This window comes from Lontra canadensis, unplaced genomic scaffold (genome assembly GCF_010015895.1).
Source record: "Lontra canadensis isolate GAN:19392208 unplaced genomic scaffold, GSC_riverotter_1.0 scaffold4, whole genome shotgun sequence".
Lineage (NCBI taxonomy): Eukaryota > Metazoa > Chordata > Mammalia > Carnivora > Mustelidae > Lontra > Lontra canadensis.
In genome coordinates, this window is record NW_022630998.1 from 39,464,347 (window position 1) to 39,489,876 (window position 25,530).

At 39.5% G+C, this 25,530-nt stretch overlaps 2 protein-coding genes across 3 annotated transcripts in view; one reads left to right on the forward strand and one right to left on the reverse strand.

The window, feature by feature from the left end:
• The window catches only part of PTCD2 (pentatricopeptide repeat domain 2), a 46,124-nt gene extending 24,569 nt beyond the window's left edge, over positions 1-21,555 (reverse strand). For both annotated transcript variants that reach the window (XM_032848767.1, XM_032848758.1), the window contains exons 1-7: positions 21,429-21,555; positions 20,024-20,116; positions 16,645-16,774; positions 11,218-11,335; positions 8,474-8,552; positions 7,938-8,029; positions 5,164-5,277 (exon numbers count right to left, since the gene is read on the reverse strand). In XM_032848767.1, coding sequence (XP_032704658.1) covers positions 5,164-5,277; positions 7,938-8,029; positions 8,474-8,552; positions 11,218-11,335; positions 16,645-16,774; positions 20,024-20,116; positions 21,429-21,540 — 738 coding nt within the window. In that variant the 5' untranslated portion in view covers positions 21,541-21,555. The remainder of the gene's footprint in view (positions 1-5,163; positions 5,278-7,937; positions 8,030-8,473; positions 8,553-11,217; positions 11,336-16,644; positions 16,775-20,023; positions 20,117-21,428) is intronic.
• Positions 21,556-21,649: 94 nt separating this feature from the next.
• Positions 21,650-25,530, forward strand: part of MRPS27 (mitochondrial ribosomal protein S27) — an 85,730-nt gene continuing 81,849 nt past the window's right edge. Inside the window, exon 1 of the mRNA XM_032848796.1 lies at positions 21,650-21,731. Within this exon, the coding sequence (XP_032704687.1) occupies positions 21,659-21,731 (73 nt within the window). The 5' untranslated portion in view covers positions 21,650-21,658. The remainder of the gene's footprint in view (positions 21,732-25,530) is intronic.

Below are 25,530 nucleotides of genomic sequence, written 5' to 3' on the forward strand. Positions count from 1 at the left end.
AGATTTTATTTATTTATTTGACACAGAGAGAGAGATCACAAGTAGGCAGAGAGGCAGGTAGAGAGAGAGGGAGGAAGCAGGCTTCCCTGCTGAGCAGAGAGCCCCATGTGGGGCTCGATCCCAGGACCCTGAGATCATTACCTGAGCTGAAGGCAGAGGCTTTAACCCACTGAGCCACCCAGGCACCCTGCTGAACTTTAAAAATGCCTCCAAAACATAATTTTTATTGAAGTAGAGTTGACACACAATGTTGTAATAGTTTCATGTGTACAACATAGTGATTCAACAACTCTATACATTATGCTATGTTCACCACAAAGGTAGCTGCCACCTGTCACCATACAGCACTAGCACAATGCCATCAACTATATTCCCAAGGCTCTGCCTTTCATCCCGTGACCTATGCATTCCAAAGCTGAAGATTACTGAATGTTTTAATAATCTGCCTGCATTCCAGTTTTTAAGATGGAGGCATAAAGTTGGCATTTCTCCATATCCCAATGGAAGATTTAAAAAAAGAGAGAGAGAAAGAAAACAAGATGGAGAAGCAGAAATGCAAACTCCAGCTATGAAAATGCAAACTCCAACTATGACATCATTAGAAGAGGGCAGAAAGTTCAAACCACAGAAGAAATAGACGCATTGCCAACAACACAGGAGACAGAGCACAGGGGTAAGGTCTGGACAAAGTGGTACACAGAGACCACTGCTGCTTGTCTTAGCAAGAGCCCACCAAGTGGTTCTCAAAGGTGAGGGGCATTCCCTGAAGGATGAAACCTGAATCCCATTTACAGTGATGGTAATGGAATTTAGGACCAGTAATGAGAAGTCCTTTGGATGCTTCTTGTGGCAAAGGTGAGGCTAACCAAAAATTTAAACAAATGAGCTGTATTTGCAGGAAACAATCTGTTGCCACGATAGTGTCAGAGAATGAGATTTTTCATTGAAAACTGCCTCCGTGCCTATTCCCATTAGCCAGGGAGAAATAAAGCCTATGCATTACATAAAAATTCCTACTAGTGTAGAGCATGGCACCATGGCTCTGGTCTCTTTCTGACATGAATCGTCTGTAAGTGGTTGGTCCAAGAAACTTGTTTCCAATGATGAGTACTCAAAAATGCACCAGCACATGATCTATATAAAGACACTAGGAAGAACAAAAGAGTGAGAAAAGGGATATAAAAATGAGAAAGAAACAAAATCAGAAAATAACTGGCAGATGAAGAAACTCCAATAGAGAAATGTTTCCATGGATACAGAGGGCAGTAATGAGAAAAACAAACAAGATCAAGTGACTCAAAAGCAGGGAAACAAAACCAGGCATGCCTCAGATTTCTCCACAGCAATATTCTCTACTAGAAGATAGAAGAGCAATGCACAGAAAAACCTCAAGAATACCAAGTGTCACCTCAAAATTTTATATCTGGTCAAAATGTAGTTCAAGACAAAAAAAAAAAAAAAAAGCCAGGCAAATAATTTTAAATACCAAGAACTTGGGGAGCACTCTTCCTCTGAAGAAGGAAGACACTTTACTAGAAGACACATTTCAATCAACAAAGGATGACTAGAAAACCAATAGTAAATGAATATTTTTCAATATATGAATATATTTAAATATATGTAAGAATATATGTGTAAATATATATAAGACTAAAACAAATGTGAGGAATATGGTTACAGAATGGAGCACAAGTGTTATAGTCTTGGATAATGAAGACAAAGGGAGAAAGAATGTAAGAGAAAGTACGCCTACTGCCTTGTCTTTATTACATGGGGTCAGAAAAATAGCATTTAAAGCTGACAAATCAAGCACATTTAAGAGAAAAATGAGTACCATGAAAGGTAATGTATCAACCAGAATTGGATAGTGAAGAAGAAGGAAAATGAGAGAAAAAAGGAAATACACTAGATTCAGCATTACTTACAGTAGGGAATTAACAGGTGAAGTGAAGGTAATCGGAGGACTAAGTATATTAAATCAAGTTATGGTTTTAAAGTAACCACTAAAGCAAAAATACAAACCAAAACAAAGAAAACCACTACATGCTGTTAAGTAATTTTAAATGTTATAAAAACAAAGCATAACTGAAACCTAAGATGAAATACGCTCTGTCTACCTAGATAGGTTAAGTTAAAAGAAAGATTAGCAGTGTATCATGAAACAAAGTTCAAATCTATGCAGTGTACCAGAGATACACAAAAACAAACCAATTCAGAAAGACTGCAAATAAAAGGATAGGAAAATGTGTATAGGAGGTAAATACAAACCTAAATAAACCAAAGAGGCAAACAAAAACCGGGACGGGGGGAGATATTAACATTAGGCAAGGGAAATACAGAGTTGAAGCCTGAAACAAGACCATGAGAGTCACTTTATAATGCTACAGTGACAGATTCACAAGGATAAATGCATCAGTGTTATATCATAACTGTACATATCAATGCACCAAATGGCATAACTTAAACACACGTAAAGGAAAAAACTACAGGAGCTACAAAAGAAACAAGCATTCTTCTTCTTCTTCTTTTTTTTTTTAAAGATTTTATGTATTTATTTGACAGAGATCACAAGTAGGCAGAGAGAGAGAGGAGGAAGCAGGCTCCCCACTGAGCAGAGAGCCCGATGCGGGGCTCGATCCCAGGACCCTGAGATCATGACCTGAGCCAAAGGCAGAGGCTTTAACCACTGAGCCACCCAGGTGCCCCAGAAACAAGCATTCTTAAAAAGAGACTTTAATTCATCTCCTTCAGCTCATGACAAATTCAGACAAAGCAATGCCTCTGGCCAGACAGGGAAGCTTAGAAAGTTGGAGCAGCAGAAACTAGCAACTGTGCATCCTCTTCAGTCTTTGTCCTTCAATGACTTCCCCAGCGGTAGATGCAAATAGATTGCCCTGATATTTTATTTCTAATTAATGATAAACAAGGGTTCTCCAGCCATACTTTAACAGCTGGATAAATAAACTATCTTGGTTATTTTTGCTGTCCTAAAATCTCCTTTTATCACATAAGAAACATTTAATTTCACATTTTTTAAGCTTTGGAATAGGACCTCTTGGGAAGGGCACTTTAAGGAGTGGTGGAGTATTCCAGAGTTCCAGCTTGAACTGTTCTTTACTGCTTGTGACAGCAGGCAGGTCCTCTCTTCTCTCTGATCCCTGCTGCCTCCATTTATTTGTCCAGAGACAGGTGAGGTAAAAGATCACTGGAACCTCTTCCAAAGGAGAGTATTTGGGTTGAACTAAGAAATGTTAAGATGACCACACTTAAACAATGAGCTGACTCAGGGAGGATTCCTCATTTATGTGAGGTAAATTTCACTGTGAAGAGCATGAAGTTAAACTGTTCTGAAAACATTACATAGTAAACCGATCATTTGAAATTTTCATGTGCATTATTTGAGAAATTTCTCTCAGAGTAGAGCTTCCCTCACTAAGTCTCCACAGAATCCTGACCAGCACCTTCTAAGTAGCAATGCATGGTAGGTCCTCAACTGTAAACAAAAACATCCTTTAGAGGCACAGGTACTCATGCAGGTTGCCATGGCCCCAAAGGCATTGGTCTTTTTTTTTTTTTTAATTTTTTATTTCTTTTCAGCGTAACAGTATTCATTGTTTTTGCACCACACCCAGTGCTTCATGCAATCCATGCCCTCCCTAATACCCACCACCTGGTTCCCCCAACCTCCCACCCCCCGCCCCTTCAAAACCCTCAGATTGTTTTTCAGAGTCCATAGTCTCTCATGGTTCACCTCCCCTTCCAATTTCCCCCAACTCCCTTCTCCTCTCCATCTCCCCTTGTCCTCCATGTTATTTGTTATGCTCCACAAATAAGTGAAACCATATGATACTTGACTCTCTCTGCTTGACTTATTTCACTCAGCATAATCTCTTCCAGTCCCATCCATGTTGCTACAAAAGTTGGGTATTCATCCTTTCTGATGGCGGCATAATACTCCATAGTGTATATGGACCACAACTTCCTTATCCATTCGTCCAGTGAAGGGCATCTTGGTTCTTTCCACAGTTTGGCGACCATGGCCATTGCTGCTATAAACATTGGGGTACAGATGGCCCTTCTTTTCACTACATCTGTATCTTTGGGGTAAATACCCAGTAGTGCAATTGCAGGGTCATAGGGAAGTTCTATTTTTAATTTCTTGAGGAATCTCCACACTGTTCTCCAAAGTGGCTGCACCAACTTGCATTCCCACTCACAGTGTAAGAGGGTTCCCCTTTCACCACATCCTCTCCAACACATGTTGTTTCCTGTCTTGCTAATCACGTTACCTGATTTCAAGCTTTACTACAAAGCTGTGATCACCAAGACAGCATGGTACTGGCATAAAAACAGACACATAGACCAGTGGAACAGAGTAGAGACCCCAGATATGGACCCTCAACTCTATGGGCAAATAATCTTTGACAAAATAGGAAAAAATAAACAGTGGAAAAAAGACAGTCTCTTCAATTAATGGTGCTGGGAAAACTGGACAGCTATATGTAGAAGAATGAAACTCGACCATTCTCTTACACTGTACACAAAGATAAACCCAAAACGGATAAAAGACGGCAACGTGAGACAGGAATCCATCAGAATCCTAGAGGAGAACATAGGCAGTAATCTCTTCGATATCAGCCACAGCAACTTCTTTCAAGATATGTCTCCAAAGGCAAAGGAAACAAAAGCGAAAATGAACTTTTGGGACTTCATCAAGATCAAAAGCTTCTGCACAGCAAAGGAAACAGTCAACAAAACAAAGAGGTAACCCACGGAATGGGAGAAGATATTTGCAAATGACAGTACAGACAAAAGGTTGATATCCAGGATCTATAAAGAACTCCTCAAACTCAACACACACAAAACAGACAATCATATTAAAAAATGGGCAGAAGATATGAACAGACACTTCTCCAATGAAGACCTACAAATGGCTATCAGACACATGAAAAAATGTTCATCATCACTAGCCATCAGGGAGATTCAAATTAAAACCACATTGAGATACCACCTTACACCAGTTAGAATGGCGTTGGTCTTTTTACAGAAACTTTTTCTTTAGGATACAGTCAGAAGGAAAAATAAATAAATAAAAACAAGAAAAAATGAAAGCAGTCAAGTCTCTCCACTCTCTATTCACTAATGTGCTCCCCAAAGCCTTACCTGATTAAGAGCTAATGCCACAGCAAAACAGGATGCTCTCCTGGAGAGGACTTCTCCTTTGATCAGGGCTTCTTCTCTTAATGTAGTACAGATTTTTAAAGATTCAGGGCTATTCTGGCAGGAGACAGGATTGCTCAGTAAATAATGTCATGTACCTTTAAATTTAATAAAACGATTAATAGTGCTCAGCATTTTGGATTTCCTTTTGTAAGAATTTCCCAGCGCCTATCTCAAGCCACTTAACAGATGAAGCCCCATATAGAGACTACTTGCAGACAGACCTAATTATCTACACATTAGCACTTCAAATCTACATTAACTTCATTTGTAAAGCTCTTTGTCAATTTTCCGAACTAGGGCCTTTTTACCACCGAGTGTGTAGGTCTCTTTGTATCTGGGCAGACTGGTTTCTAGACATAAGTAATGTAATGTAATAATATGTAAAGGTGTAAATAATAATGTAAAGGTGTAAAAATCTCAGTTTGTTACTATATTAAGTAATAGTATAAAGCTCAGCAACACTAAAATGTTTTCCTGAGGGGATTTCCAGTCTGAAAATATCCATGTAAGCCAAATTCTTGAAAACGTGAACACTTATGTGAATGTAAGTCATGAGAGAATCCCATGAAAATAGAAACCTTAAAAACAAATCCAAGAACATGAACGACACACAAACCAGCAGAGAGCAATGGTAAAACTGAATCTTCTTCCTCTGTACATGCTAGAGGTGGATTAGGTTTATGAGAACAGTATTAGCTTTGCATCTATGTCTATCTGTTATGACATGATTCACAACTCAAAGCCTAACTAAAAACTGAATCTGATGAGCGAAGGCAGTTCCCAGAATTGACCTGGAATTTGTAATGGCTGACTAGTTCAATTTTTCAACTCTCCTCTCCACTGAGTAAAACAAGTTATTTTTAGATACAATATAGAGGAGAAATGTCATCTAGCTTTCCCAAATAGCAGAATTAAATTCTCTCCACTTTATTATACACTCAAGGAGGCATCTCTAAAAATGTCAGAAAGCTCAGTATTACAGTGCTGAATAAGCTGATGCTTAAGTGTTATGTATTCGGTTGTCCTTCTGTTTCAAGAAGAAAATGGTATGACTGGAAAGGATGACACAAGGGTACCCCGGTGGCTCAGTCAGTTAAGTGTCTGACTTTTGGTTTCGGCTCAGGTCATGATCTCAGGGTCATGAGATCGAGCCCTGTGTCCAGTTCTGCACTCAGAGTGGAGTTTGCTTGTCCCTCCTCCTCCCTTTCTGCTTCCCGTCCCAGCTCTGGCTCACATGTGCACATGCACACACAAACACACACTCTCTCTCTCAAATAAATAAATAAAATCTTTAAAAAATAGAGAAAGGATTACTTAATAATCTAGCAGTGAGCAAACTAAGACTCTCAGGCCAAGTCTAGCCTATGGCTAAAAATGGTTTTCACATTTTTAAAGGTTTGTAAAAACAAAAACAAATTACAATATATGAGAGAGACCATATGTGGTAGAGGCCATACATGGCCTCTAAAAGCATTTACTATCTGGCCTTTTATAGTAAAAGCTTGCGGCTCTTGAATTCAACCCTTTTATTTCACAAATAAATTAAGTGACCACTTCAAAGCCAGCTAATGCTAAAGCTGAGACTAGACTCTAAGTTTCTCAATTTCCAGGATGGTTTTCTTTCCACTATAACCCCACTGCCTCTCTTGTTTTGGAAAATTGGTATTGCTACACTTTTCAGCGAAGTGTTTTATTTATTTAATTAATTTATTTATTTTTATTATTTGCCCCAGGGGTACAGGTCTGTGAATCATCAGTATTACACAATTCACAGCACTCACCACAGCACATACCCTCCCCAGTGTCCATCAGGGAAGTGTTTTAATGGCCCATCTTCATTCACCTTGCCTGGTGTTCCTTCATTTTTGCCATAATAAGCTTTTGTTAAGTTTCCAAAGTTTAAATGACATGAGTGTCTACAGTAATGCACAGAACCTTGGCTGCTGCACTCTTTCAGTTATTCTTTATTTACTGATTCATTCCATCAATGAGGGAGAAATAGTTTCTAAGTACAAAAAACAATCCTGATACAGTAATGACATATGGACTTGTAAGTCATGTTTTCCGTCATCAAAGAGTTCACTTCAATGTCACATACATTTATTAAAGATCAATCGTATACTGGGGCTGTTTGGTGCTGGCATACAAAAATGCCTCAAGCCTTACCTTTAGAGGGGAGGATGAAACATTCACCTACTTAGAATAATATCAGGCAGTGCTAAGTGTCACATAAGTGATACTAACAGAACACAGTTAGAGAATGTTGGGTGACAGACATTACTTCCAACTTCGAACCACTAAAAACTTTACAGGTAACAATAAAGTAGCCCTTGAGTTCACTGATTAAGGATGGTCAGATTTCCATGGGCGAGAACTACAGAAAAGACTTGTCTAGTGGAGTCCAGCTTGAGCTGAATAACAAGAGGACTGACTCTACAGCAGAGCTTGAATCCAGCATACCTCTTGCTCTCCCTATCTACACAACTGCCAGAGAAGGGTGAAAGATGATAAAATTGCTTTTCCCGTGATAAAACTGTATGATGTGGCTAACTTGAATCTTCTAAAAAAGAACATATTTAAAATGGAAATATCTGTACCAGATGGAAAAAAGACTTCAGAGGAACTAAAGTTTTCTTTGTAGAGAAAAAAAAATTATAAATTCTCTCTCAAACACTACCCACAGTGCTCTAAAAGTTAAGGGAAGACAGGCTTACCAGTTTGTAGCAAATCGCAAAAGCAAGGACATAGGTATCTTTGTTGAACTTCACATCTTGGTTTTTCATCTCTATCAGTACTTCCAATGCACCTACGAAAAGTGACAAGTGGGTGGGCAGTGTTAAATGCATCGGAAGGAGTTCAGAGTTCTTGGCTATTGATCCCCAGAGTTCTAATCCGTTCAGCACCACCCACTGAAAATTGTATTCCAGAACCACAATAAAAGCTATCTGTCAAAGTCATTTAGCAATTAACTAAATTAAAAAAAAATATATATATATATGAAGTCATACAGCAAGAACTAATATTTTAAAACGTATTATATTTTCAAGGGAAGTAAACTCTGTGTGTTTAGCTTAAGGCAAGACATAAGATGTAATAAAGTTGTTTTTCAGACCTCAAAGAATGAAATCTCCATAATTTAGCCACTCATCAGAAATATAAACATCGTTTTTGCATCCATTGTTTTTCCCAACTTCTATACTTATACCAGCAAAGACAGAATTTTTCAGCAAACATAAATTCCAATACTTACTTGAATATTTGCCTTTGATAAATAACATATCCATCAAAATATTGAATGATGCGGAGTCTGAGAAGAAACCTCGTAAATGCTAATGAAAAAAAAAAAAAAACCAACACCAGTTTGGTTAAAAGCTGTAACTATTTAGTGAATATTTACTCTTATACTCCATCTTCTCTATCTAGGACTTATTTTTGTGTATACTTTATCCATTTGGTCCCCTGAATTCTCTAATAAATTTCTGATATATCAGGATTTATTCTTCAAAAAAATTCAGATGCTGCCCACTCTTTTGGCTGTCATGCCTTTGGCAATGGGCACACCAAACAAGAGACAGGAGGTATGGCAAGAGTTCTCAGAGTTTCGAAAATACACTGAAGAACATGTTCATTAAACATGGCTCACCTGCTTAGGGGAAAAGAAACAAGCCAATTAACCCTGATGGGGTGGTCCTGCAACGTGGGTGGCAGCATATTAATATGAAATGGTAGGTGTCAGTATGCTTGAAAACTGTGCAAGGACAGTCTTACACAGCTATGATTCTCTTTTGGCAAATGAATAATAAACAGTAATCCACTTTTTGCAATAATTCACTAAAAGTGGTTCTTGACATTTTTTTTCTCAACATTTTTACTCATGATAACGCAACACATGTTACTGAAATATGTCATTAAATGCCCCACTCAAGTTTGTTCTTATTTTGAGAACCTACTAGCAAACCCTCTTCTAAGGACTGAAAATAAAAAAATGATGAACAAGACACATAACCCTGCCCTAACTCTAGTGGGGCTTATGATCTAGTAGAGTTTAAATTCTGGCATGGGAAAAAATGAAAATGGGAGTAAAACCTGTAAAAAAAAAAGTTAAAATGTAATTTCAAGTTATCAGTAAGGGCTATAAAGAACAATGAAGCAGGAAAAAGGGACAGAGAAGATGGTAGAAGGTTGTCAGAAAAGGCTTTCTGGGAAAAGACCTCAGTGAAGTAAAGGAGAGCCTCAATAATGAGAATGTAGACCATTCTGGTCTGAGGACATGGGTATGGCATGTCTTAAAAAGCATAAGAAGGTCCAGAGTGGAATGGGCAAGAGGAATGGCAGGCAATGAGATACTACAAGGTGCATCTAAGTCATGATCAGGGATCTGAGTTTGACTCTAAGCGAGATGGAGAGTCCCCAGAGCAGCCCTGTCCACAGTGTACGCCATCTATGTGGTTCTATATTTTCAGGTAGCTTCATTAAGAAAATTAAAAATACATGCAATCAGTTTTAAAAATGTTACCTAAACCTCTAAATCCAAAATATAATTTCAACATGTAATCAATAAAAAAATGAATAAAGTACTTCATTTCTTCTTTTTTATACCAAGATTTGAAATGCATCATGCATTCCCTTATAGCACATGCGATTTGAACTAGCCACAGTCCAGGGGCTCCAGAGATATACCAGCTAGTGGCTACCGCACTGGCGGCACCACAGGATTCTGGGTAGGGGACACACTAAATTGAGAGTGGTGTTACACAGGATTAGGCTTTAGGTCACTGGACTCAAATTCAGTTTATTTTGCTACTCCAGGAAACTTAGTTGTATATGAGTATTTCAGACATGCGTCTAAGTTTAAAAAAAAAAAAGGAAAGTTGCATTTTCTTTTTGTTTTTATCATTACACTCATGGCTATCATTACAGTAAAATTTTCATTTCCCTCTAATTACAACACATGATTACTAAATAGTCAAACAATACAAAAAGGCATAGAGTAAAAAGTAAGAATTTCCTGTACCCCTAAAGATAAGCAGTAGGGGTTTCATTAGATTCTTATAGAATTTTAATATATACTAAAATGTAAATATGTATATTTGTCTTTTAGGGGAAAAGTTGGTTCAAACTAATCCACACCGTTGCAAATACACTTTTTCTTTGGTTACTAATATATTATAGTCATTTTTCTAAGCCATGGGTGTCCTTAAAAGGGGCAAGCCAAGAGTTAACAGTTACACCATACAGAGAACACTTTAGATGAAGAGTACAAGACAGAAAGAAAACTTAGAAGGGTTCTAAAAAATACAAAAGTATCCCAGGTGGCCAGCCCTGGCTCCAAAATAAATGTTTCTGACCATGCATGAGTTTATCATGTCTCTAAGACCCAGTTTCCTCATCTGTACAATGGATAGGTTAACAGTATCTACCTCAGCAGGGTCCGTGGGAAACAAATCAAACAGATAAAATGCTTAAGCACAGTAGTGAGGACATAGCAAATATTCCATAAATAATTACAAAAATAATTTTTATCTTTGCTTTAGGAAAAGAAAATCAGAAGATGTGAAAGGATTCTGAAAACAGAAAAGCACTTTATAATGTGGCCATCAACCAGAAGTAAAAAATATAACCATACAGGAGAAGCACATGAGAAAGTTAGGAAAGGCAATCTTAAGATGGCAGCCAGCCTTAAACTATCACCCACGAAAAACTTCTCAGAGAGGAGGTCAGTACCAGGTCACACCCAAAGCAATTTGTACATACAGCTTTTCTGTACCTGTCCTATACCTCTGTATAAAAAGACTTCAGCCTTTTCATAACAAGAACTCCAGGACACCTTAAAATGCAGATAAACAGTGATTCCTTCAGCCCAGCAGCCTTACTCTGAAAATCTCACCCAGGAACAATGTGTGTAAGAGAGATGCCTTTGCTAACATCACTAAAAACACCCCAAGATCAGCACAAGGAAATCACTAACAGGGAAAGCAATCAGAAGACAATAACCTGGTCTTTGATGAGTTCCACTGCAGATTCCTCAAGATCCAACTCATAGCACAATCTCATAAAAAGTGGTCCAAATTTATACGTTCCGAAAGTCACGTTTCTGTTCTCTGCATGGTACCTGGTAATCAAAATGATTCAATGAGCCAAACAGTGGGATGCAGGGAAAAGAAAAGAAAGATTGTGGAATATACTCTGCTAAACACTGGAAACACAATAAAGCCTGAGGTACTCTCAGTCTGAAGGGCGAAAAGTACAGAAATGAGGATAAACACAGGAATTCTGGAGTGCAGAAGTGTGCCAGGCATTTAAATAACAGGGTTTTTTAGAGGCCCACATACATAATCATGTGAAATAAAATAATGGAAAAATGTACATTGTAATTGTCTTCTCAATCTGTTAACAACCCACTAGGACTAACTATTAGCATACATAGGGAATAATAGGAACCTTGCATCAGCAAGCCCATGACAATGGCACTGTTTCTGTGTGGACCTCATCTAGAGAAAGCAGTGAAGTGATGCCACGTTCCATTCCTCTCAAATCTGACTTCTCCATATAGGATGGCAGACAACCTACAGATGTACTTTACAACTTAGACCCATCTCTCTTTATCTCTGCTTAGGCAAAGGCATTATGTGAGCTACCATCAATTAAAAATTAAACAAATTAAACACCATTCTGAAGTTTCATTTTAGAAAAAGGCTAATTTCAAAGACAGCGACATTTTATATGTGGCTTGAGATTTCTATAAGCAGTCAGTCAACCAGTGGGAACTGCAGAACTGAAAACTGCCAGCATAAGTTGACTTTCAATAACCAACTCTTTCTGTTTTAGACACCAAGACAATCTGGTGACAAAATAAGTATCTCATGATTACATGTAAACCAGATTTTATTAAGACTCATTATGTACATAAATCACCCACACCACAGGGAGATGCTGACTTTAAAGACAGAATACTTTTGACCATTCTGTTGAAATCAGAGGAAAGTCACAGTAACATTAGGGATAGTGTATCCTAAACATATATACTGCCAAACAGAATAACAATATGTACTGTTATTTATTTTTTCTTAAAGATTTTATTTATTTGACAGAGAAAGAGATCACAAGTAGGCAGAGAGGCAGGCAGAGAGAGGGGGAAGCAGGCTCCCCGCTGAGCAGAGAGCCCAATGTGGGGCTCGATCCCAGGACCTTGAGACCATGACCTGAGCCAAAGGCAGAGGCTTAACCCACTCAGCCACCCAGGCGCCCCCTCTTTTTTTTTTTTTTTTTTTTTTGTTGTTGAAGATTTTATTTATTTATTTGAGAGAGAGAGAGCAAGAGAGAGACCACAAGCAAGAGAGTGAGAGAACAATCAGGGGGAGGCTGGGGGATGGGGAGAGGACAGAGGCAGAGAGAGAAGCAGACACCCTGCTGAGCAGGGAGCCCAACACAGGGCTGGATCCCAGGACCATGGGATCATGATCTAAGCTGAAAGCAGATGCTTAACTGACTGAGCCACCCAGGCGCCTCAAGAATATGTACTTTTAAAGATACATTTCGGGGCGCCTGGGTGGCTCAGTGGGTTAAAGCCTCTGACTTCAGCTCAGGTCATGATCCCGGGGTCCTGGGATTGAGCCCCGCGTCGGGCTCTCTTCTCGGCAGGGAGCCTGCTTCCTCCTCTCTCTGCCTGCCTCTCTGCCTACTTGTGACCTCTGTCTGTCAATTAAATAAAAATAAAAAAATCTTTAAAAAAAAAAAGATACATTTCATAAACTAATTGTAGAAGAAATAAAATATATTCATTGCTTCATTACAAGTTATGAATTAAATTATATCAAAACTTCAGTTGTATACCTTAAATACACATGACTTTTAGTTGTCAATTATACCTCAATAATACTGGAGGGAAAAAAGAATTAAGTTATTAAAAGGCAACACAGTATAGTGATTAAGGATTTTTAGACTCTGATTCCAAACTGACAGTTGAAATCCCAGCTCTTTTACTAACTGTATAATGAGGAGCAAATTAATTAACCACCCTATGCCTCAATTTCTTCACCTATAAATGAAGATAAAAGTTCAATTCAAAAAGTTTTTGTGAGGATTAAATGAGATGGCATGCCTAGCACACAGAAAACCTTCCATATATGTTAGCTCTTAAGAAATGTAAGGAATGCCATGGAAAATACCTTTAAAAATCAAAACATTCTGGGGCGCCTGTGTGGCTCAGTGGGTTAAAGCCTCTGCCTTCGGCTCAGGTCATGATCCCAGGGTCCTGGAATCAAGCCCCAGCATCATCATCGGGCTCTCTGCTCAGCAGGGAGCCTGCTTCCTCCTCTCTCTCTGCCTGCCTCTCTGCCTACTTGTGATCTCTGTCTGTCAAATAAATAAATAAAATCTTAAAAAAAAATCAAAATATTCCAAAAATAGCATCATGAAAAATTTGTGCCAGATTAAAAACAAAACAATGCAAAAACAAACGTTTTCCCAATTCAGAGGACATTTACACTAATAAATATGCTAGCAATTCACAAAGATAATATATTACCTCTTCTTGACTAGAAATATTCAAATCAGAGAATCTAAAAATCTCCCTATAAATCACACAACGGCAGGTGGCCAAGATTATGGAGGGATTAAGTTCCTCCTCATTTTTGACTAATAAAGAGTTTATGTTCTGGCTCATTACTGTTCTTCCCTAGCAGTGTTCTCGCCTGTCTCAGCAAGAGAGAACAGGTTAGGCCATGTACCTGCCCATCTTCCCACTTTTCCATCTCCACAAGTAAAGGAAAGAGACAGCAAGTGAGCAGTTGTTGGCATCGAATTAACTTTGGGTAGTAAAAATAGACTGACAGTAAAACAGGCCAGAGGGTCTCAAATGATTCAACTTTGTGAAACAGAAACAGAATTAGGATGCCTAATACCGTGACTATAAATTAGCATAACCCTCCTAGAAAATAATCTGACACTTTGTATCAACAAGTTTTAAAAGGTTCCTATAATCTGATCACATCCAAAACTTAGAGTAAGCTTTATGCATAGAGTTGCTCATCATGGCCTTATTTATACTGATGAAAAATCAAACAATGCAGACATTCAATAATAGCGGCACAATTAATTAAAACACCTGACATATAATGGAATATCACAAAGCCATTAAAATATAATTCCTAAGGATATCATTTTTTTTAAGATTTTATGTATATATTTGACAGAGAGAAGCACAAGCAGGGGGAGCGGCAGGCAGAGGGAGAGGGAGAAGCAGGCTCCCCTCATAGCAGGGAGCCCCATGCAGGGCTTGATTCCACTGGGATCATGACCTGAGCCGAAGGCAGATGCTTAACTGTCTGAGCCACCCAGGTACACCAATTCCTAAGTATATCATTAACAAGCAAAAACAGTTATGCTATGATACTAACTAAAAACACCAACATTATATATTTAACAATTATTAGAAATTACCAAAACCACACCATCTGGGGCACTTGGGTGGCTCAGTGGGTTAAAGCCTCTGCCTTCAGCTCAGGTCACGATCCCAGGGTCCTGGGATCGAGCCCCACGTCGGGTTCTCTGCTTGGCGGGGAGCCTGCTTCCTCCTCTCTCTCTGCCTGCCTCTCTGCTTACTTGTGATCTCTGTCTGTGAAATAAATAAATAAAATCTTTGGAAAAAAAAAACAAAACCACATGATCTTTGCACATAGAAAATCAGTGAGAAAATGTATAAAAATATCAACAGTGGTTGATCCATTCAGAGGTGGAACTCTTGCTTCTCCCCCTCCATGTGGGGTGGCCAACTAACTTGCCTTGAAGAAGAGGATGTGACAGAAGTGAAGCTGTGCCAGTTCTGGACAGCTCTACAAGGCCTGCAGCTTCTACTTGTGCTGGGTGCAAGTGCAGCCCAGCTAGACTCATGAATGGTGAGACATTCCAAGGGGAAAGAAGGGCCACATGGACTCAGGCATCAGAAATACAAGTGAAGCTTCCTGGACCTTCTAGCTCAGCCTAGCCAGCAGCTGACTATGGTTCAGCAAGTGACTTTAGCTGACACCAATAAAGAACTGCCCAGCTAACCAGCTTCAATTCCTGACCCACAATAATAATAGAGAAAAGACAGTAATAAATGACAGATAAATAATAAACAGTTGTCTTGTTAAGCCATTAAGTTCTGGTGTGCAAAAAGAGACAACTGAAATACCAGAATTTATGACACATTTCTTCTACTTTTTTGGAGTTTTCAAACTTTCAATGAATTTAGTGTAATATTGTGTTTTTTTCTTTTTAAAAATAACATTAATTTTTTCACATTATAAAACTGATAATGCCCACAACAGACAAGTTTGAGAAATCAAAAAAATACATATTTAGATGAAAGAAAATGTGTAATTGCCAGAGAACTACAGTTACCTTTTGGTACATATCCTTCCAGTATTCTATATATGAACACCTAGTAGTTCTCTCTACAGGTGTACAATATAAATGCAGGTCCATGTATAGCAATATATCTTTCAAGAATGGTTAAGAAAAAAAGGGGGGGGTGACGGAGTTGCTAAATGATGGACCATGGGGGGCACTGGGTGTTATGCAAGACTGATGAACCACAGACCTGTGTTTCATCTTGAAATAAATAATACCTTATATGTTGTTATAGAACCACAGACCACATATGTTATAGAACCATAGAACCACAGACCTGTGGTTCATCTTGAAATAAATAATACCTTATATGTTGTTCATCTTGAAATAAATAATATCTTATATGTTGATTAAAAAAAAAAAGCATGAACTTGATTTCAGAAATGAAGCCTGTTGATTTTGGGTCATACACTTCCTGAGTAAGCAAAACCTTTGCTGGTTTTCCCAACCGCAGGCTATTTCCCCTGAGTTCCCCTGACATGGGAAACTGACAATGAAACATAACAAGCATAGGCCAGGAGGAGGGAGCTGAGCCAGAAGTCTCCTGAAGTGATCCTAGTGAGATAAAATGAGGCCTGAACTAAGGCACTGGTAATGAGGACAGAGAGAGGAAGGATAGAGATGAGAGATACCAGGGAAGTGGAAGCAGTGGAATTTGTTATCTTGTCAGGGAGGAGAGCAAATGAGATTAGGGGAAAGAGGTTCCCTGGTGTCTCCTGAGTGGCAATTTGTAAAAGTTGAATGTGAAGACCTAGGGGACACAGAAGCAGAGTTCATCAGGCTGGTGATTTCTTGAGGCATGAATTCTGGTTTTCTATCCTCAGTACCTGGCATATAGAAGGAATCCAGTAAGCGTCTGATAAATGAATATAAAGGTCTGGAGCTCAGTGCAGGTATGTGGACAAGAGATCTGAAAGTCATCAATGCACAAATGATAGCTGAAACCTGGTTAAACGGATGAGATTGTTCAGGCAAAAGAACAGAGTGAGAAGAGACCACAGCTGGCAGAATTCTAAGGAAATGCCTCACCTGTAAATGACATTTTTAACCAGTTCCATATCATCCCTGGAATTGCACAAATGAAGCAAGGTTTTCAACTCCTCCTTCAAGATGAGCTTATTCTGAGTCAATTTCTCTTCCATATTTCTCAGATAGGTTGCTGGAAGAAAGCATGGTTTAATGGTCATCATTCAGGCTGACTGGGACTATCAGGAATCTGACCTCAAGAAGAAGGGGAAGCTGGATCCTGGTACATTGCAAAGGGGCACTTAGAGGGGCTTATGGCCATGTTGCTCCCATCACTGGCTAGTCTCCTCAAGAACAGTGTCACAGAAGGTCTGTGAAGCAAATTCTCTGTGCTATAGGCTGAAAGCTCACTCAGAACTTTGTAACATACAATTTCTGGGAGTACGAACACAAGAATATGCAATTTTGACTACCTTGGTGATTCACACATTAAAGTTTTAAAACTCACGTCCCAGAGGCTTACCTCAAAGAACTGCCCCTATAGGTGACCCATTAGGAGACTTTAAAAAAAAAAAAAAAAAAAAGTAACCAAGATATCCAAACTATCAACTGGCAGGGTACCTAGCAGGAAGAGTGAAAGGAAAATATGCAATGAAGGTGGGTTTGCCCCAGTGGTTGACCCATACAGTTCAGGAATATTTCACATCTCTTTCATTTGGTTCAACTCTACTGCTCATTTCTCTTGGTCTCCCTACTCAGTTGTCAGAAAGCATGCCACAGTACTACAGAATGCACAGGGGGTTAAAAAAACAAAAAACAAACAAAAAAAAACTACCCTCTAAACAGCCGCAAACACTCTCTGTAACAGAATCATATCAAGGTGATTATACTCTATCTCTGTTCCCTGCCTTGTATTTAGTTGACTATGGAAACAAATACCAAAAGGAAACACTGCTTCTTGGCATTAGGAAAGGACCAGATTCTCAGTAAAATGGTGGGTGAGATATGGCAGCACCAAAGAAGCATGTGAGCTGCCAAGAGAAGTCTACAGGGTTTGCTCCAAGACGCAGAGCTTTGAAGGAAGGCTGCTTAAAGGAATGGCACAATACACATTAAAACACAAGGAAGCTGAGGCAGACACTGTTCTCAGTTTACAAGAAAGGAAGGCCCACCTGGTTTAGGTTAATGCTATGAACGCTCCAACCTTTATTTGCAGAACAATATCATGATTAAAGGTTTCCATACAGATGGAAGGACCTGCTCTCTGCCCCTTGTATGCTATGGGGAGATGCTTGCTTGTGAGACTTGATTTCTCATGTGTAAAGTGAGGATCATGAAAGCTACCTCATGGGATATCCTGAGATAATATATGTTAAGCATTTAGCACAGGGCCTAGCATATAGTAACTGCCAGTAAATCATACACATTGTTCGCATTTTCATTCTGTTCCCTGTCAGATTTAAGTGAATTTATTCTATTAACTGTTTCTAAACAGTTTCTAGTACAAAAAATTTTAATGAGATGACTTTACATCTTATACTTTTTAATAACCCTTAAGAATCCAAAATGTCAATAGATGTTAATTCACATTTTAAAACAAATAATCAAGATTTAAGTGCTTGTAACACAGAGAAAGCTTAGTTATGGTTCCTGCCCTGAAAGAACTTAGTCTTTTTGAGAAAACAAGGTATATTTATACAAAGCTATCTGAAAATGATGGGGTAGTGACAAGTGACCAACTATATACATGATACAGAAAAAAAGAAATCAGGGTGGCAGAAACAGACCAGATCTGAGTGGAGAAGTACCAGAAAGAAAGGAAGGGGCTGGACAGGACTTGGAGAAACTCAGAAGAGGGGAGCATTCTTGGTGTGACAATCAGCATAAATAATATCACAGAATGGGGGTGAGGAGTGATGAGGGGAGAACTGTGACTAGATTAACAGGAAATCATACTGGACTCCAGAAAGGGTAAGGTCCACTATGGAGGAGCAAGGAAGCCAGGGAGTTGTGTACACAATGTGAGGTATGACAGAGGACGATTGTGGGTTCTCATAATGAAGAAATGTTGACAGGATTTTACAAATATCAATCTGACCATGGAGTAAATTGGCACTCATTATATTAATTGCCTTTCAGAACATATGCACAACTGTCACAGCCTTAGAATGACTATGACAATTGGATTTAACTAGAAAATCACACGAACCCCTAATTCTGCCAACTTTACAAAGCTCCAAAAGGTAAAGGGGTAAAAAGAAGAGTGAGGTAAAATACAGACTGAGTCTCCCACACTGAAGATGAACATATTCTCCCTCACTTTTAAAGCTTACGTTCTCATTCCACACGTGGTATAATGTGGCGAGGTGAGGAAAGACTGATTTCTGGAGGGCGAGAAGCAATAAGTATTAAGTGCTCATAAACATCTGAAAGGGAGAGTAAGGAGATTTGAAGAAGTCAGCAGGGACAAACTAAACTGTTACTGAAAGAGATGAGAATATCCAGAATATCGTTACGTTTTAAAGGAATTTAAAGTACTGGAAAAAATGTGCAGGAGAGAGGGAATAAATTCAACAAGATTTCCCAGATGCTGAAAGGAGTAAGACCTAGTGTGGTGGTGTGTTTTCAGCTTTTTGTAAAAAATATTCAAACATAGCCCAAAATAGGGATAGAACGTTATGCTCTCCTGTGTCCATCACCCAGGCTCAATAATGACTAATATTTTGATAATTAAAAAAAAAAAAATCTTTGTTTTAGTCCATTGAATTTTTTAGCCGAGGAGCAAAATATGAAAATGCATCACAGGGGTCATGTGGGTGGCTCAGTCTGTTGAGGTTCCAACTCTTAATTTCAGCTAAGGTCATGATCTCAGGGTCACTGGATCAAGTGTGCTCCCCTCTACTCCTCACTCTCTCTCAAATAAATATTAAAAAAAAAAAAAGAAAGAAAGAAAATGCATCACACATGGAACAGTTTTGTTTCACTGTATTTCACTTGTGTTTGAAGATGCATGTGTATACTGGAGATACTATGTAAAATGTACTTTTTACTCAGAGGTACATCAAAAATGTGAAAGCAAATCATCTTGAGCAGTTCTCTGACTTTACTGTGCATATTAACAGTCTGGGGCTTCAAGTTTCATATTTCTATGAAACTCCCAGATGCTGCTGACCCTTGATCCTTAGTCTGGGTCCTCTAGAGAGGACTGGTTCCAACACTAATTTTAGCATTTCTCTGCGATCCTGGGAAAAGTGACAAGAGGAGATGGTAGACTATAGGAGTAGAAAATGAGATGAAAAGTACAGTTAGGGATAGACTAGGAAATTAAAGAACCCATGTCAATTTTTTCTCAAAGATCACTGAAGGAGACTGAACAGCGATAAAGACAGAAAAAACCTGAATGACACATCACTGAAAGAATTAACAAAATAGATTCAATTACCTTTGGTGCCAGGAAGATGATATGCAATAGCCACCTTCTTGTGCTGAAATTCTTCCAATTTCACAATACTATCTGTAAGTAGGTATCTTTTAGCTAAAAAACAAAGAAAAAAGTAAAATGATTTTCACTACCTTGTACTAAGCAAAAACATGCATAGAACTTGATTGCCTCTAATATCACTTAATATAAATAATCTATCTGGACAGCTACAAGTAAGTCACTCTGGTGGAAAAGTAAACATCTCTAAACTATCAGAGAATTCAAATTCTCAGCAAGTTTCGTTTTTGTGTGTGAAAGCAGCTAATGATTAACTGTATGGAGATGGGTTGAGAGGAATCTGGGACGTGAAAGACAAATATACATTCCCCATCTAGTTATGGGATTACAAGCGAATAAAAAAACAAAAGCACAAAACTAAAGGTTACTGTTTAAACGTCAGACTAGTAGGTCTAGTTTTGGTTTAACTAGGTGGAAACTCACAGTGTAGTGCAAACAGCTAGAGTGTGACCATTGTAATTCCCGGTTCTGCCATTTGTGAAATCAGGAGTTAAGGCCTCTCAGAACAGGACTGTTGGTATCCTCATGATGTAACAGAAATCACTGACCACTGCTTAGTAGAAAAGTTTGGGAAACGTTTTTTTCTTTCAGATGCGTGCCTGTGCATGGAGAGGAGCTTGGTCAAAGAATCATACACTGAAGACCTCTCTATACCGCAATAACAGGTTACCAGTAAAAAGTGTTGTCTGTTTATGGAAGAGAGCCCAGAGAACTGTTAGAGCAGGGCTGTCCTATTGCGCTGCTGAGTGCAAATCCCACCTTGGGCTAATGACTTGGCCTTGCTGTCTCCACTTCCTTAGAGAAAAGAACGGAACCTCCCTCACTGGGGGTTGTGAGCAGAAAAGGAATTAAAATACGTAAAATGCATAGAGTAACACCTGACACCAAGTGTTAAGTATTTTATTATCACTCACCAGTATATTCAAAGTTCATCATTTCCATAAACTTATTAAGGGACAATTTTACAGATGAAAAAACCCGCACAAGGTCTTTCGGGTTATTAGCGGCAGAGCTGGGGCGCGAAACTCGGAGAGGCAGAGCTCTGCTACCAAACTGCAGGACAGTCCACCCAAGGGAGAGAGGGATTTCCAGACAACAACGTCGCCTCTTCCGAGGGACTACTACAGCGCCAAGGTCGAGACCTCAGCCTGGCTGTCCTTTGGTTCCCAGGCACATGGAGGGCCAGGGCTGCACGGGCACGCAAGCAGAGGACGAGAGAGCAAGCTGCGGGGCTTCAGGTCAGTGAGTGACTGAGGCGCTATTATTTTCCCCAAGTGATGCCTGCTGAAGTGTCAATCTCCCTTCTTTCCCATTCCTCCCCTCCTTCACGACCAGAGGCCGCAGATACCTCCGAGAGGGCAGCGGCAGCACGTGGAGCCTGAGCCTCCCACCCCAAGATACACCGAACACCGCAGCGCCTGCAGAAGGTCGTGCTTCGGCAGGCGAATTGTAGCAGCCATGCTGTTCCGGGCCACACCAACCACGGGAACTGGGGAGGGGGGCGGAGCGTCGGCCTATGACCCCACCCCTTCCTCTGCCCGCAATCCCTGGACGTTCGTCCTCTTGGTATGTTCCAAGATGGCAGCTCCCATAGTGAGGAGCTGGTTTCTTGTGGCGCGGAAAGTGCCCCGGCCTCCGCTCTTCTTGGCAGGTTGGTGGCTGTTCTGCTTCTGTGGGGCTACTTCTTTAGTCACCTGAGAGCTCTTCCTTAAGTGAAGGGAACCGTGGGCTCTCAAGAGGACAGGAAATGCTTCTGGGATCTAGTTGCTAGAGAAACCATTTGGAGCGTTAGGTAGCGCGGAAAGGGGAAGTGTGGCCTCGGATCCGTCTCCTTACCCAAAATACTGCCAGCCCGTCCAGAGGTGTGCAGAGTAGATGAAGTTAAGGCATGAGGTCTTTTGCGTAAAATTTGCAGAGTTTGTGTGTTAGGGTGGTCGTTTCTTTGCTGACCATGAAGAGCCCAAATGTTCCCACTTCAGAGCTAGGAAGTTTTCTTCTCTGCTTAAGTGTCTTTGAAGGGGCGTCCTAAATCTGTTTCTCACCACTTCACAATTGAAGACTTTTGGTCTCCACTTGGGATGAGAATTTCAGTACTAATTTCTCATCCGACGACCTGGGGCACAACATTTTGAGTGACCTTTCTATGCCACAGTTTTCCACGTGTAGAGGCAATAGCTACTTCCCAAGTGTAGTTGACCCGAGAACAGTTCAGGGGTTTAGGGGCATGATGCCAGGCAGTTGGAAAATCGTGTGTAAGTTTTGACTTCCCCCGCACTTAAGCCTACTGTTGACCTTACCCATAATAGTACATTAACACTTATTTTTTATGTTTCATATAATTGTATAGTGTGTTCTTAAAGTGAGCTACGGAAAATGTTACTAAAATCTTAAGGGAACTAAGCTTTAGAGAACTATACTGTATGTACTGGAAAAAAAAAAAAAAGCAAAGCTGTGTTAAGTGGACCCGTGCAGTTCAGAGTGGTATTCAAGGGTCAACTGTACTTGGATATTTGAGTAAATGGCACCTCACTCAAAACGTTTTTAATGGATCTGCGCAAAGACATTAGGAAAAGTTGATATTTATACAAGCTAAATCCTGATAGGTGTATGCTTATATGACTAAAATGCAATAATCACAGTTGATGTTTCCAGTGCCTTTTATCTTCTCTTTCCAACATACTTCCTCTAGCTCCTATTAAAAACCAACACTTACACTGTTGTTCACAGTTCTTTAGGAACAGCTATTAAATATCAATTGAAAACGTCATTGTTGGCCTCCAGGTTTTCTGAGGATTAACTGGTTGACCTAGCAGGTGAAAATGTTTAGTGCCACACATTAGGTAAAGTGGTATGTACAGTACCTGGTGTCTCTTTGAGAATTAGCTGCTGTACCTGTTTGCTAGCATGCTTAATTTTATGGCTCTTAATAAATGCTTTTCAATTTACACAGGACCTTGAATTGTGTATCAGGGAGACTATCATGGTTGCATAGTGTTTGAGGCAATCATCTAATATTAGATAAGGGTGAACTGAGAATTTTCAGTTAACATTTTGTTCTTAAACTGGTGAACTTATAGTGGGATATACCTGTGTTGTTACATTGTAGTAACTACTAGCTACATGTGGCTATTGAAATTAGTCAAACAAATAAAATAAGAAATTCAGGTTTTTTAAGTCACAGTAACCACATTTTAAGTGTTTAGTAGAGACGTGTAGTTAGTGGCCACAGTTGCACAGCTCAGAATTGAACATTTTCATCATTAGGTTCTATTGAATAAGCACTAAGTTAGATCATAGAAGCAAGGAGTCCTGAAAATCAGGAACTGGGAAGTTATAAGGCAAGTAGTGGAAGTATGCCAGATAGTGCGTTAGGGACCATCCCAGATTTGAGAATGCAGATAAGATGATTGACTTTTAAGTCAGCATAACATCTTGAGCCATTAAAGAATAAGGGGGGTGGGGTGTACTTGGTATAAACTAGAAAAGTGATTTAAATTTATGAAAAGAGTACAGATAGCACATTTATTGGGACCTATTATGTAGTGAACATTCGAGTAGGCACTTAACATGCCCTCATTTCAACTGTTTAACAAGGCAATCTATTTTACATATGAAAGAGGCTCAGAGACTGTGCAGCTTTCCCACGTTTCATACCATTTATTAGCCAGGCAAGGATTCCAGCTTAAGACTTTGTGACTAAGGTGTATCTGTGTTAACAATCACACTGGTTTTCTTTGGATGGAAAACATTTGGAGACATTGGTCTGAAGGCCAAAATAACTGTAAAATGCGTAAGTATACAGAACCAATCACTTTTCACTAAACTTTGAAATTCTGGTCTTTGAAGGTATCTTTTCTAGAATTGAATAGAGAAAATATTTCTTTTGATGGTGGAGAGTTCTATCTTAGAGAATATGGTTGCCTTCAAAGCTAACTGGCTGAAGGATAACAAGTTCAAGAAAGGTTTATATATACTATTGGGTGGCATTTGCAGAGTGGGATTAATCAGACAGACCTAAACCTGGGAGGCTATTAACGTTTTATCCACTTACTACTTCAGTCTGGTCTGAGGACTACTACTGTATCACGTGGAAAGTTGTTAGAAATAGAGTCTCTGTCACTACTGAAGACCACTGAATTAGAACCTTCATTTTTATCAAGGTTCACATACACATTAAAGTTTAAGAAACTGATTAAGATTTTCCACTTTACCATTGTTCATGCAGTTTAACATTCTGACTTCAAGGAAATCTTTGATTCTAATGTTAATATGCAGACCTTGCAATTACTATACAGAAATGCAAAGATTTTTTAAATGATGTCATTTGTAAGGTATCAGAAAGATAAACGTCTTGCTTTAAAAGGCTTACAAAAATGGAATGTTTATCTTAAGGTGTAGTAATTTACTACTGCTGTTGTAACAAATTACCACAAATTAGGTGGTTTAAAACCATACAGGTATTATTGTACAGTTCTGTAGGTCGGAAGTCCGACATAGGGTCTTTCTGTGCTAAATTCAAGATGTTGAAAAAGATGGGTTTTCTTCAGCAGTCTCTAGGGGAAAATCTGTTTCCATGTCTTTTCCTTCCTTGGGAGACCCCTTACATGCCTTGGCTAATGCTCCCCTTTTTCAAACATCTTGAACATGAGCAAGTCAAGGCCTTATATCACTCCCTCCTTCACACATCATAGTGTTGCAGGATTTTTTTTCTCTGTTGGAGCCTGCAGTTCTTGGTCATGCCATTTCAAAGAATGAAGAGTTAGACCAGACAGAGTGGTGGGCATCAAAGCAGGGTTTATTGAGCAATAACAAAGTCATAGTACAAGTTCCCAAAGGGGTTGCCACAGGAGTTTTTTATGGGCTTGTTGGTGGGCTGGTTCAATCTGATTAATTCTCCCTGTACCTGTCATCCAAGCAGATTTTCAGGTCACGTATCTATCTTATGGGAAAGGGTGGAGGCCTCCTTCCAGAGTGATGTAAAATCCTTTTAAGACTGGTTTCCTCTTGGGGGGCAGGGGTTTGTCCCTGCCTGACTGCCTTCCAATAATCCATCAGTAGTACCTGCCTTCCCCCCCTTTTCACTTATAAAGACCTTGCGATTACATTGGGCTCACCTGGATAACCCAGTACAGTCGCCTCATTTTAACACTGATTGATTTGGTGATCTTAACCTCAATACCCTTGAGCTGTGTATCCTAACATTCACAGGCTGTGGAGATTAAGACGTGGACATCTTGGGCCTCCTGGGTGGCTCAGTGGATTAAAGCCTCTGCCTTCCGCTTGCGGCATGATCCCAGCGTCCTGGGATCAAGCCCCATGTTGGGATCTCTGCTCAACGGGGAGCCTGCTTACCCCTCTCTCTCTGAGTGCCTCTCTGCCTACCTGTGATCTCTGTCAAATAAATAAATAAAATCTTAAAAAAAAAAGACATGGACATCTTTTGGAGGGTC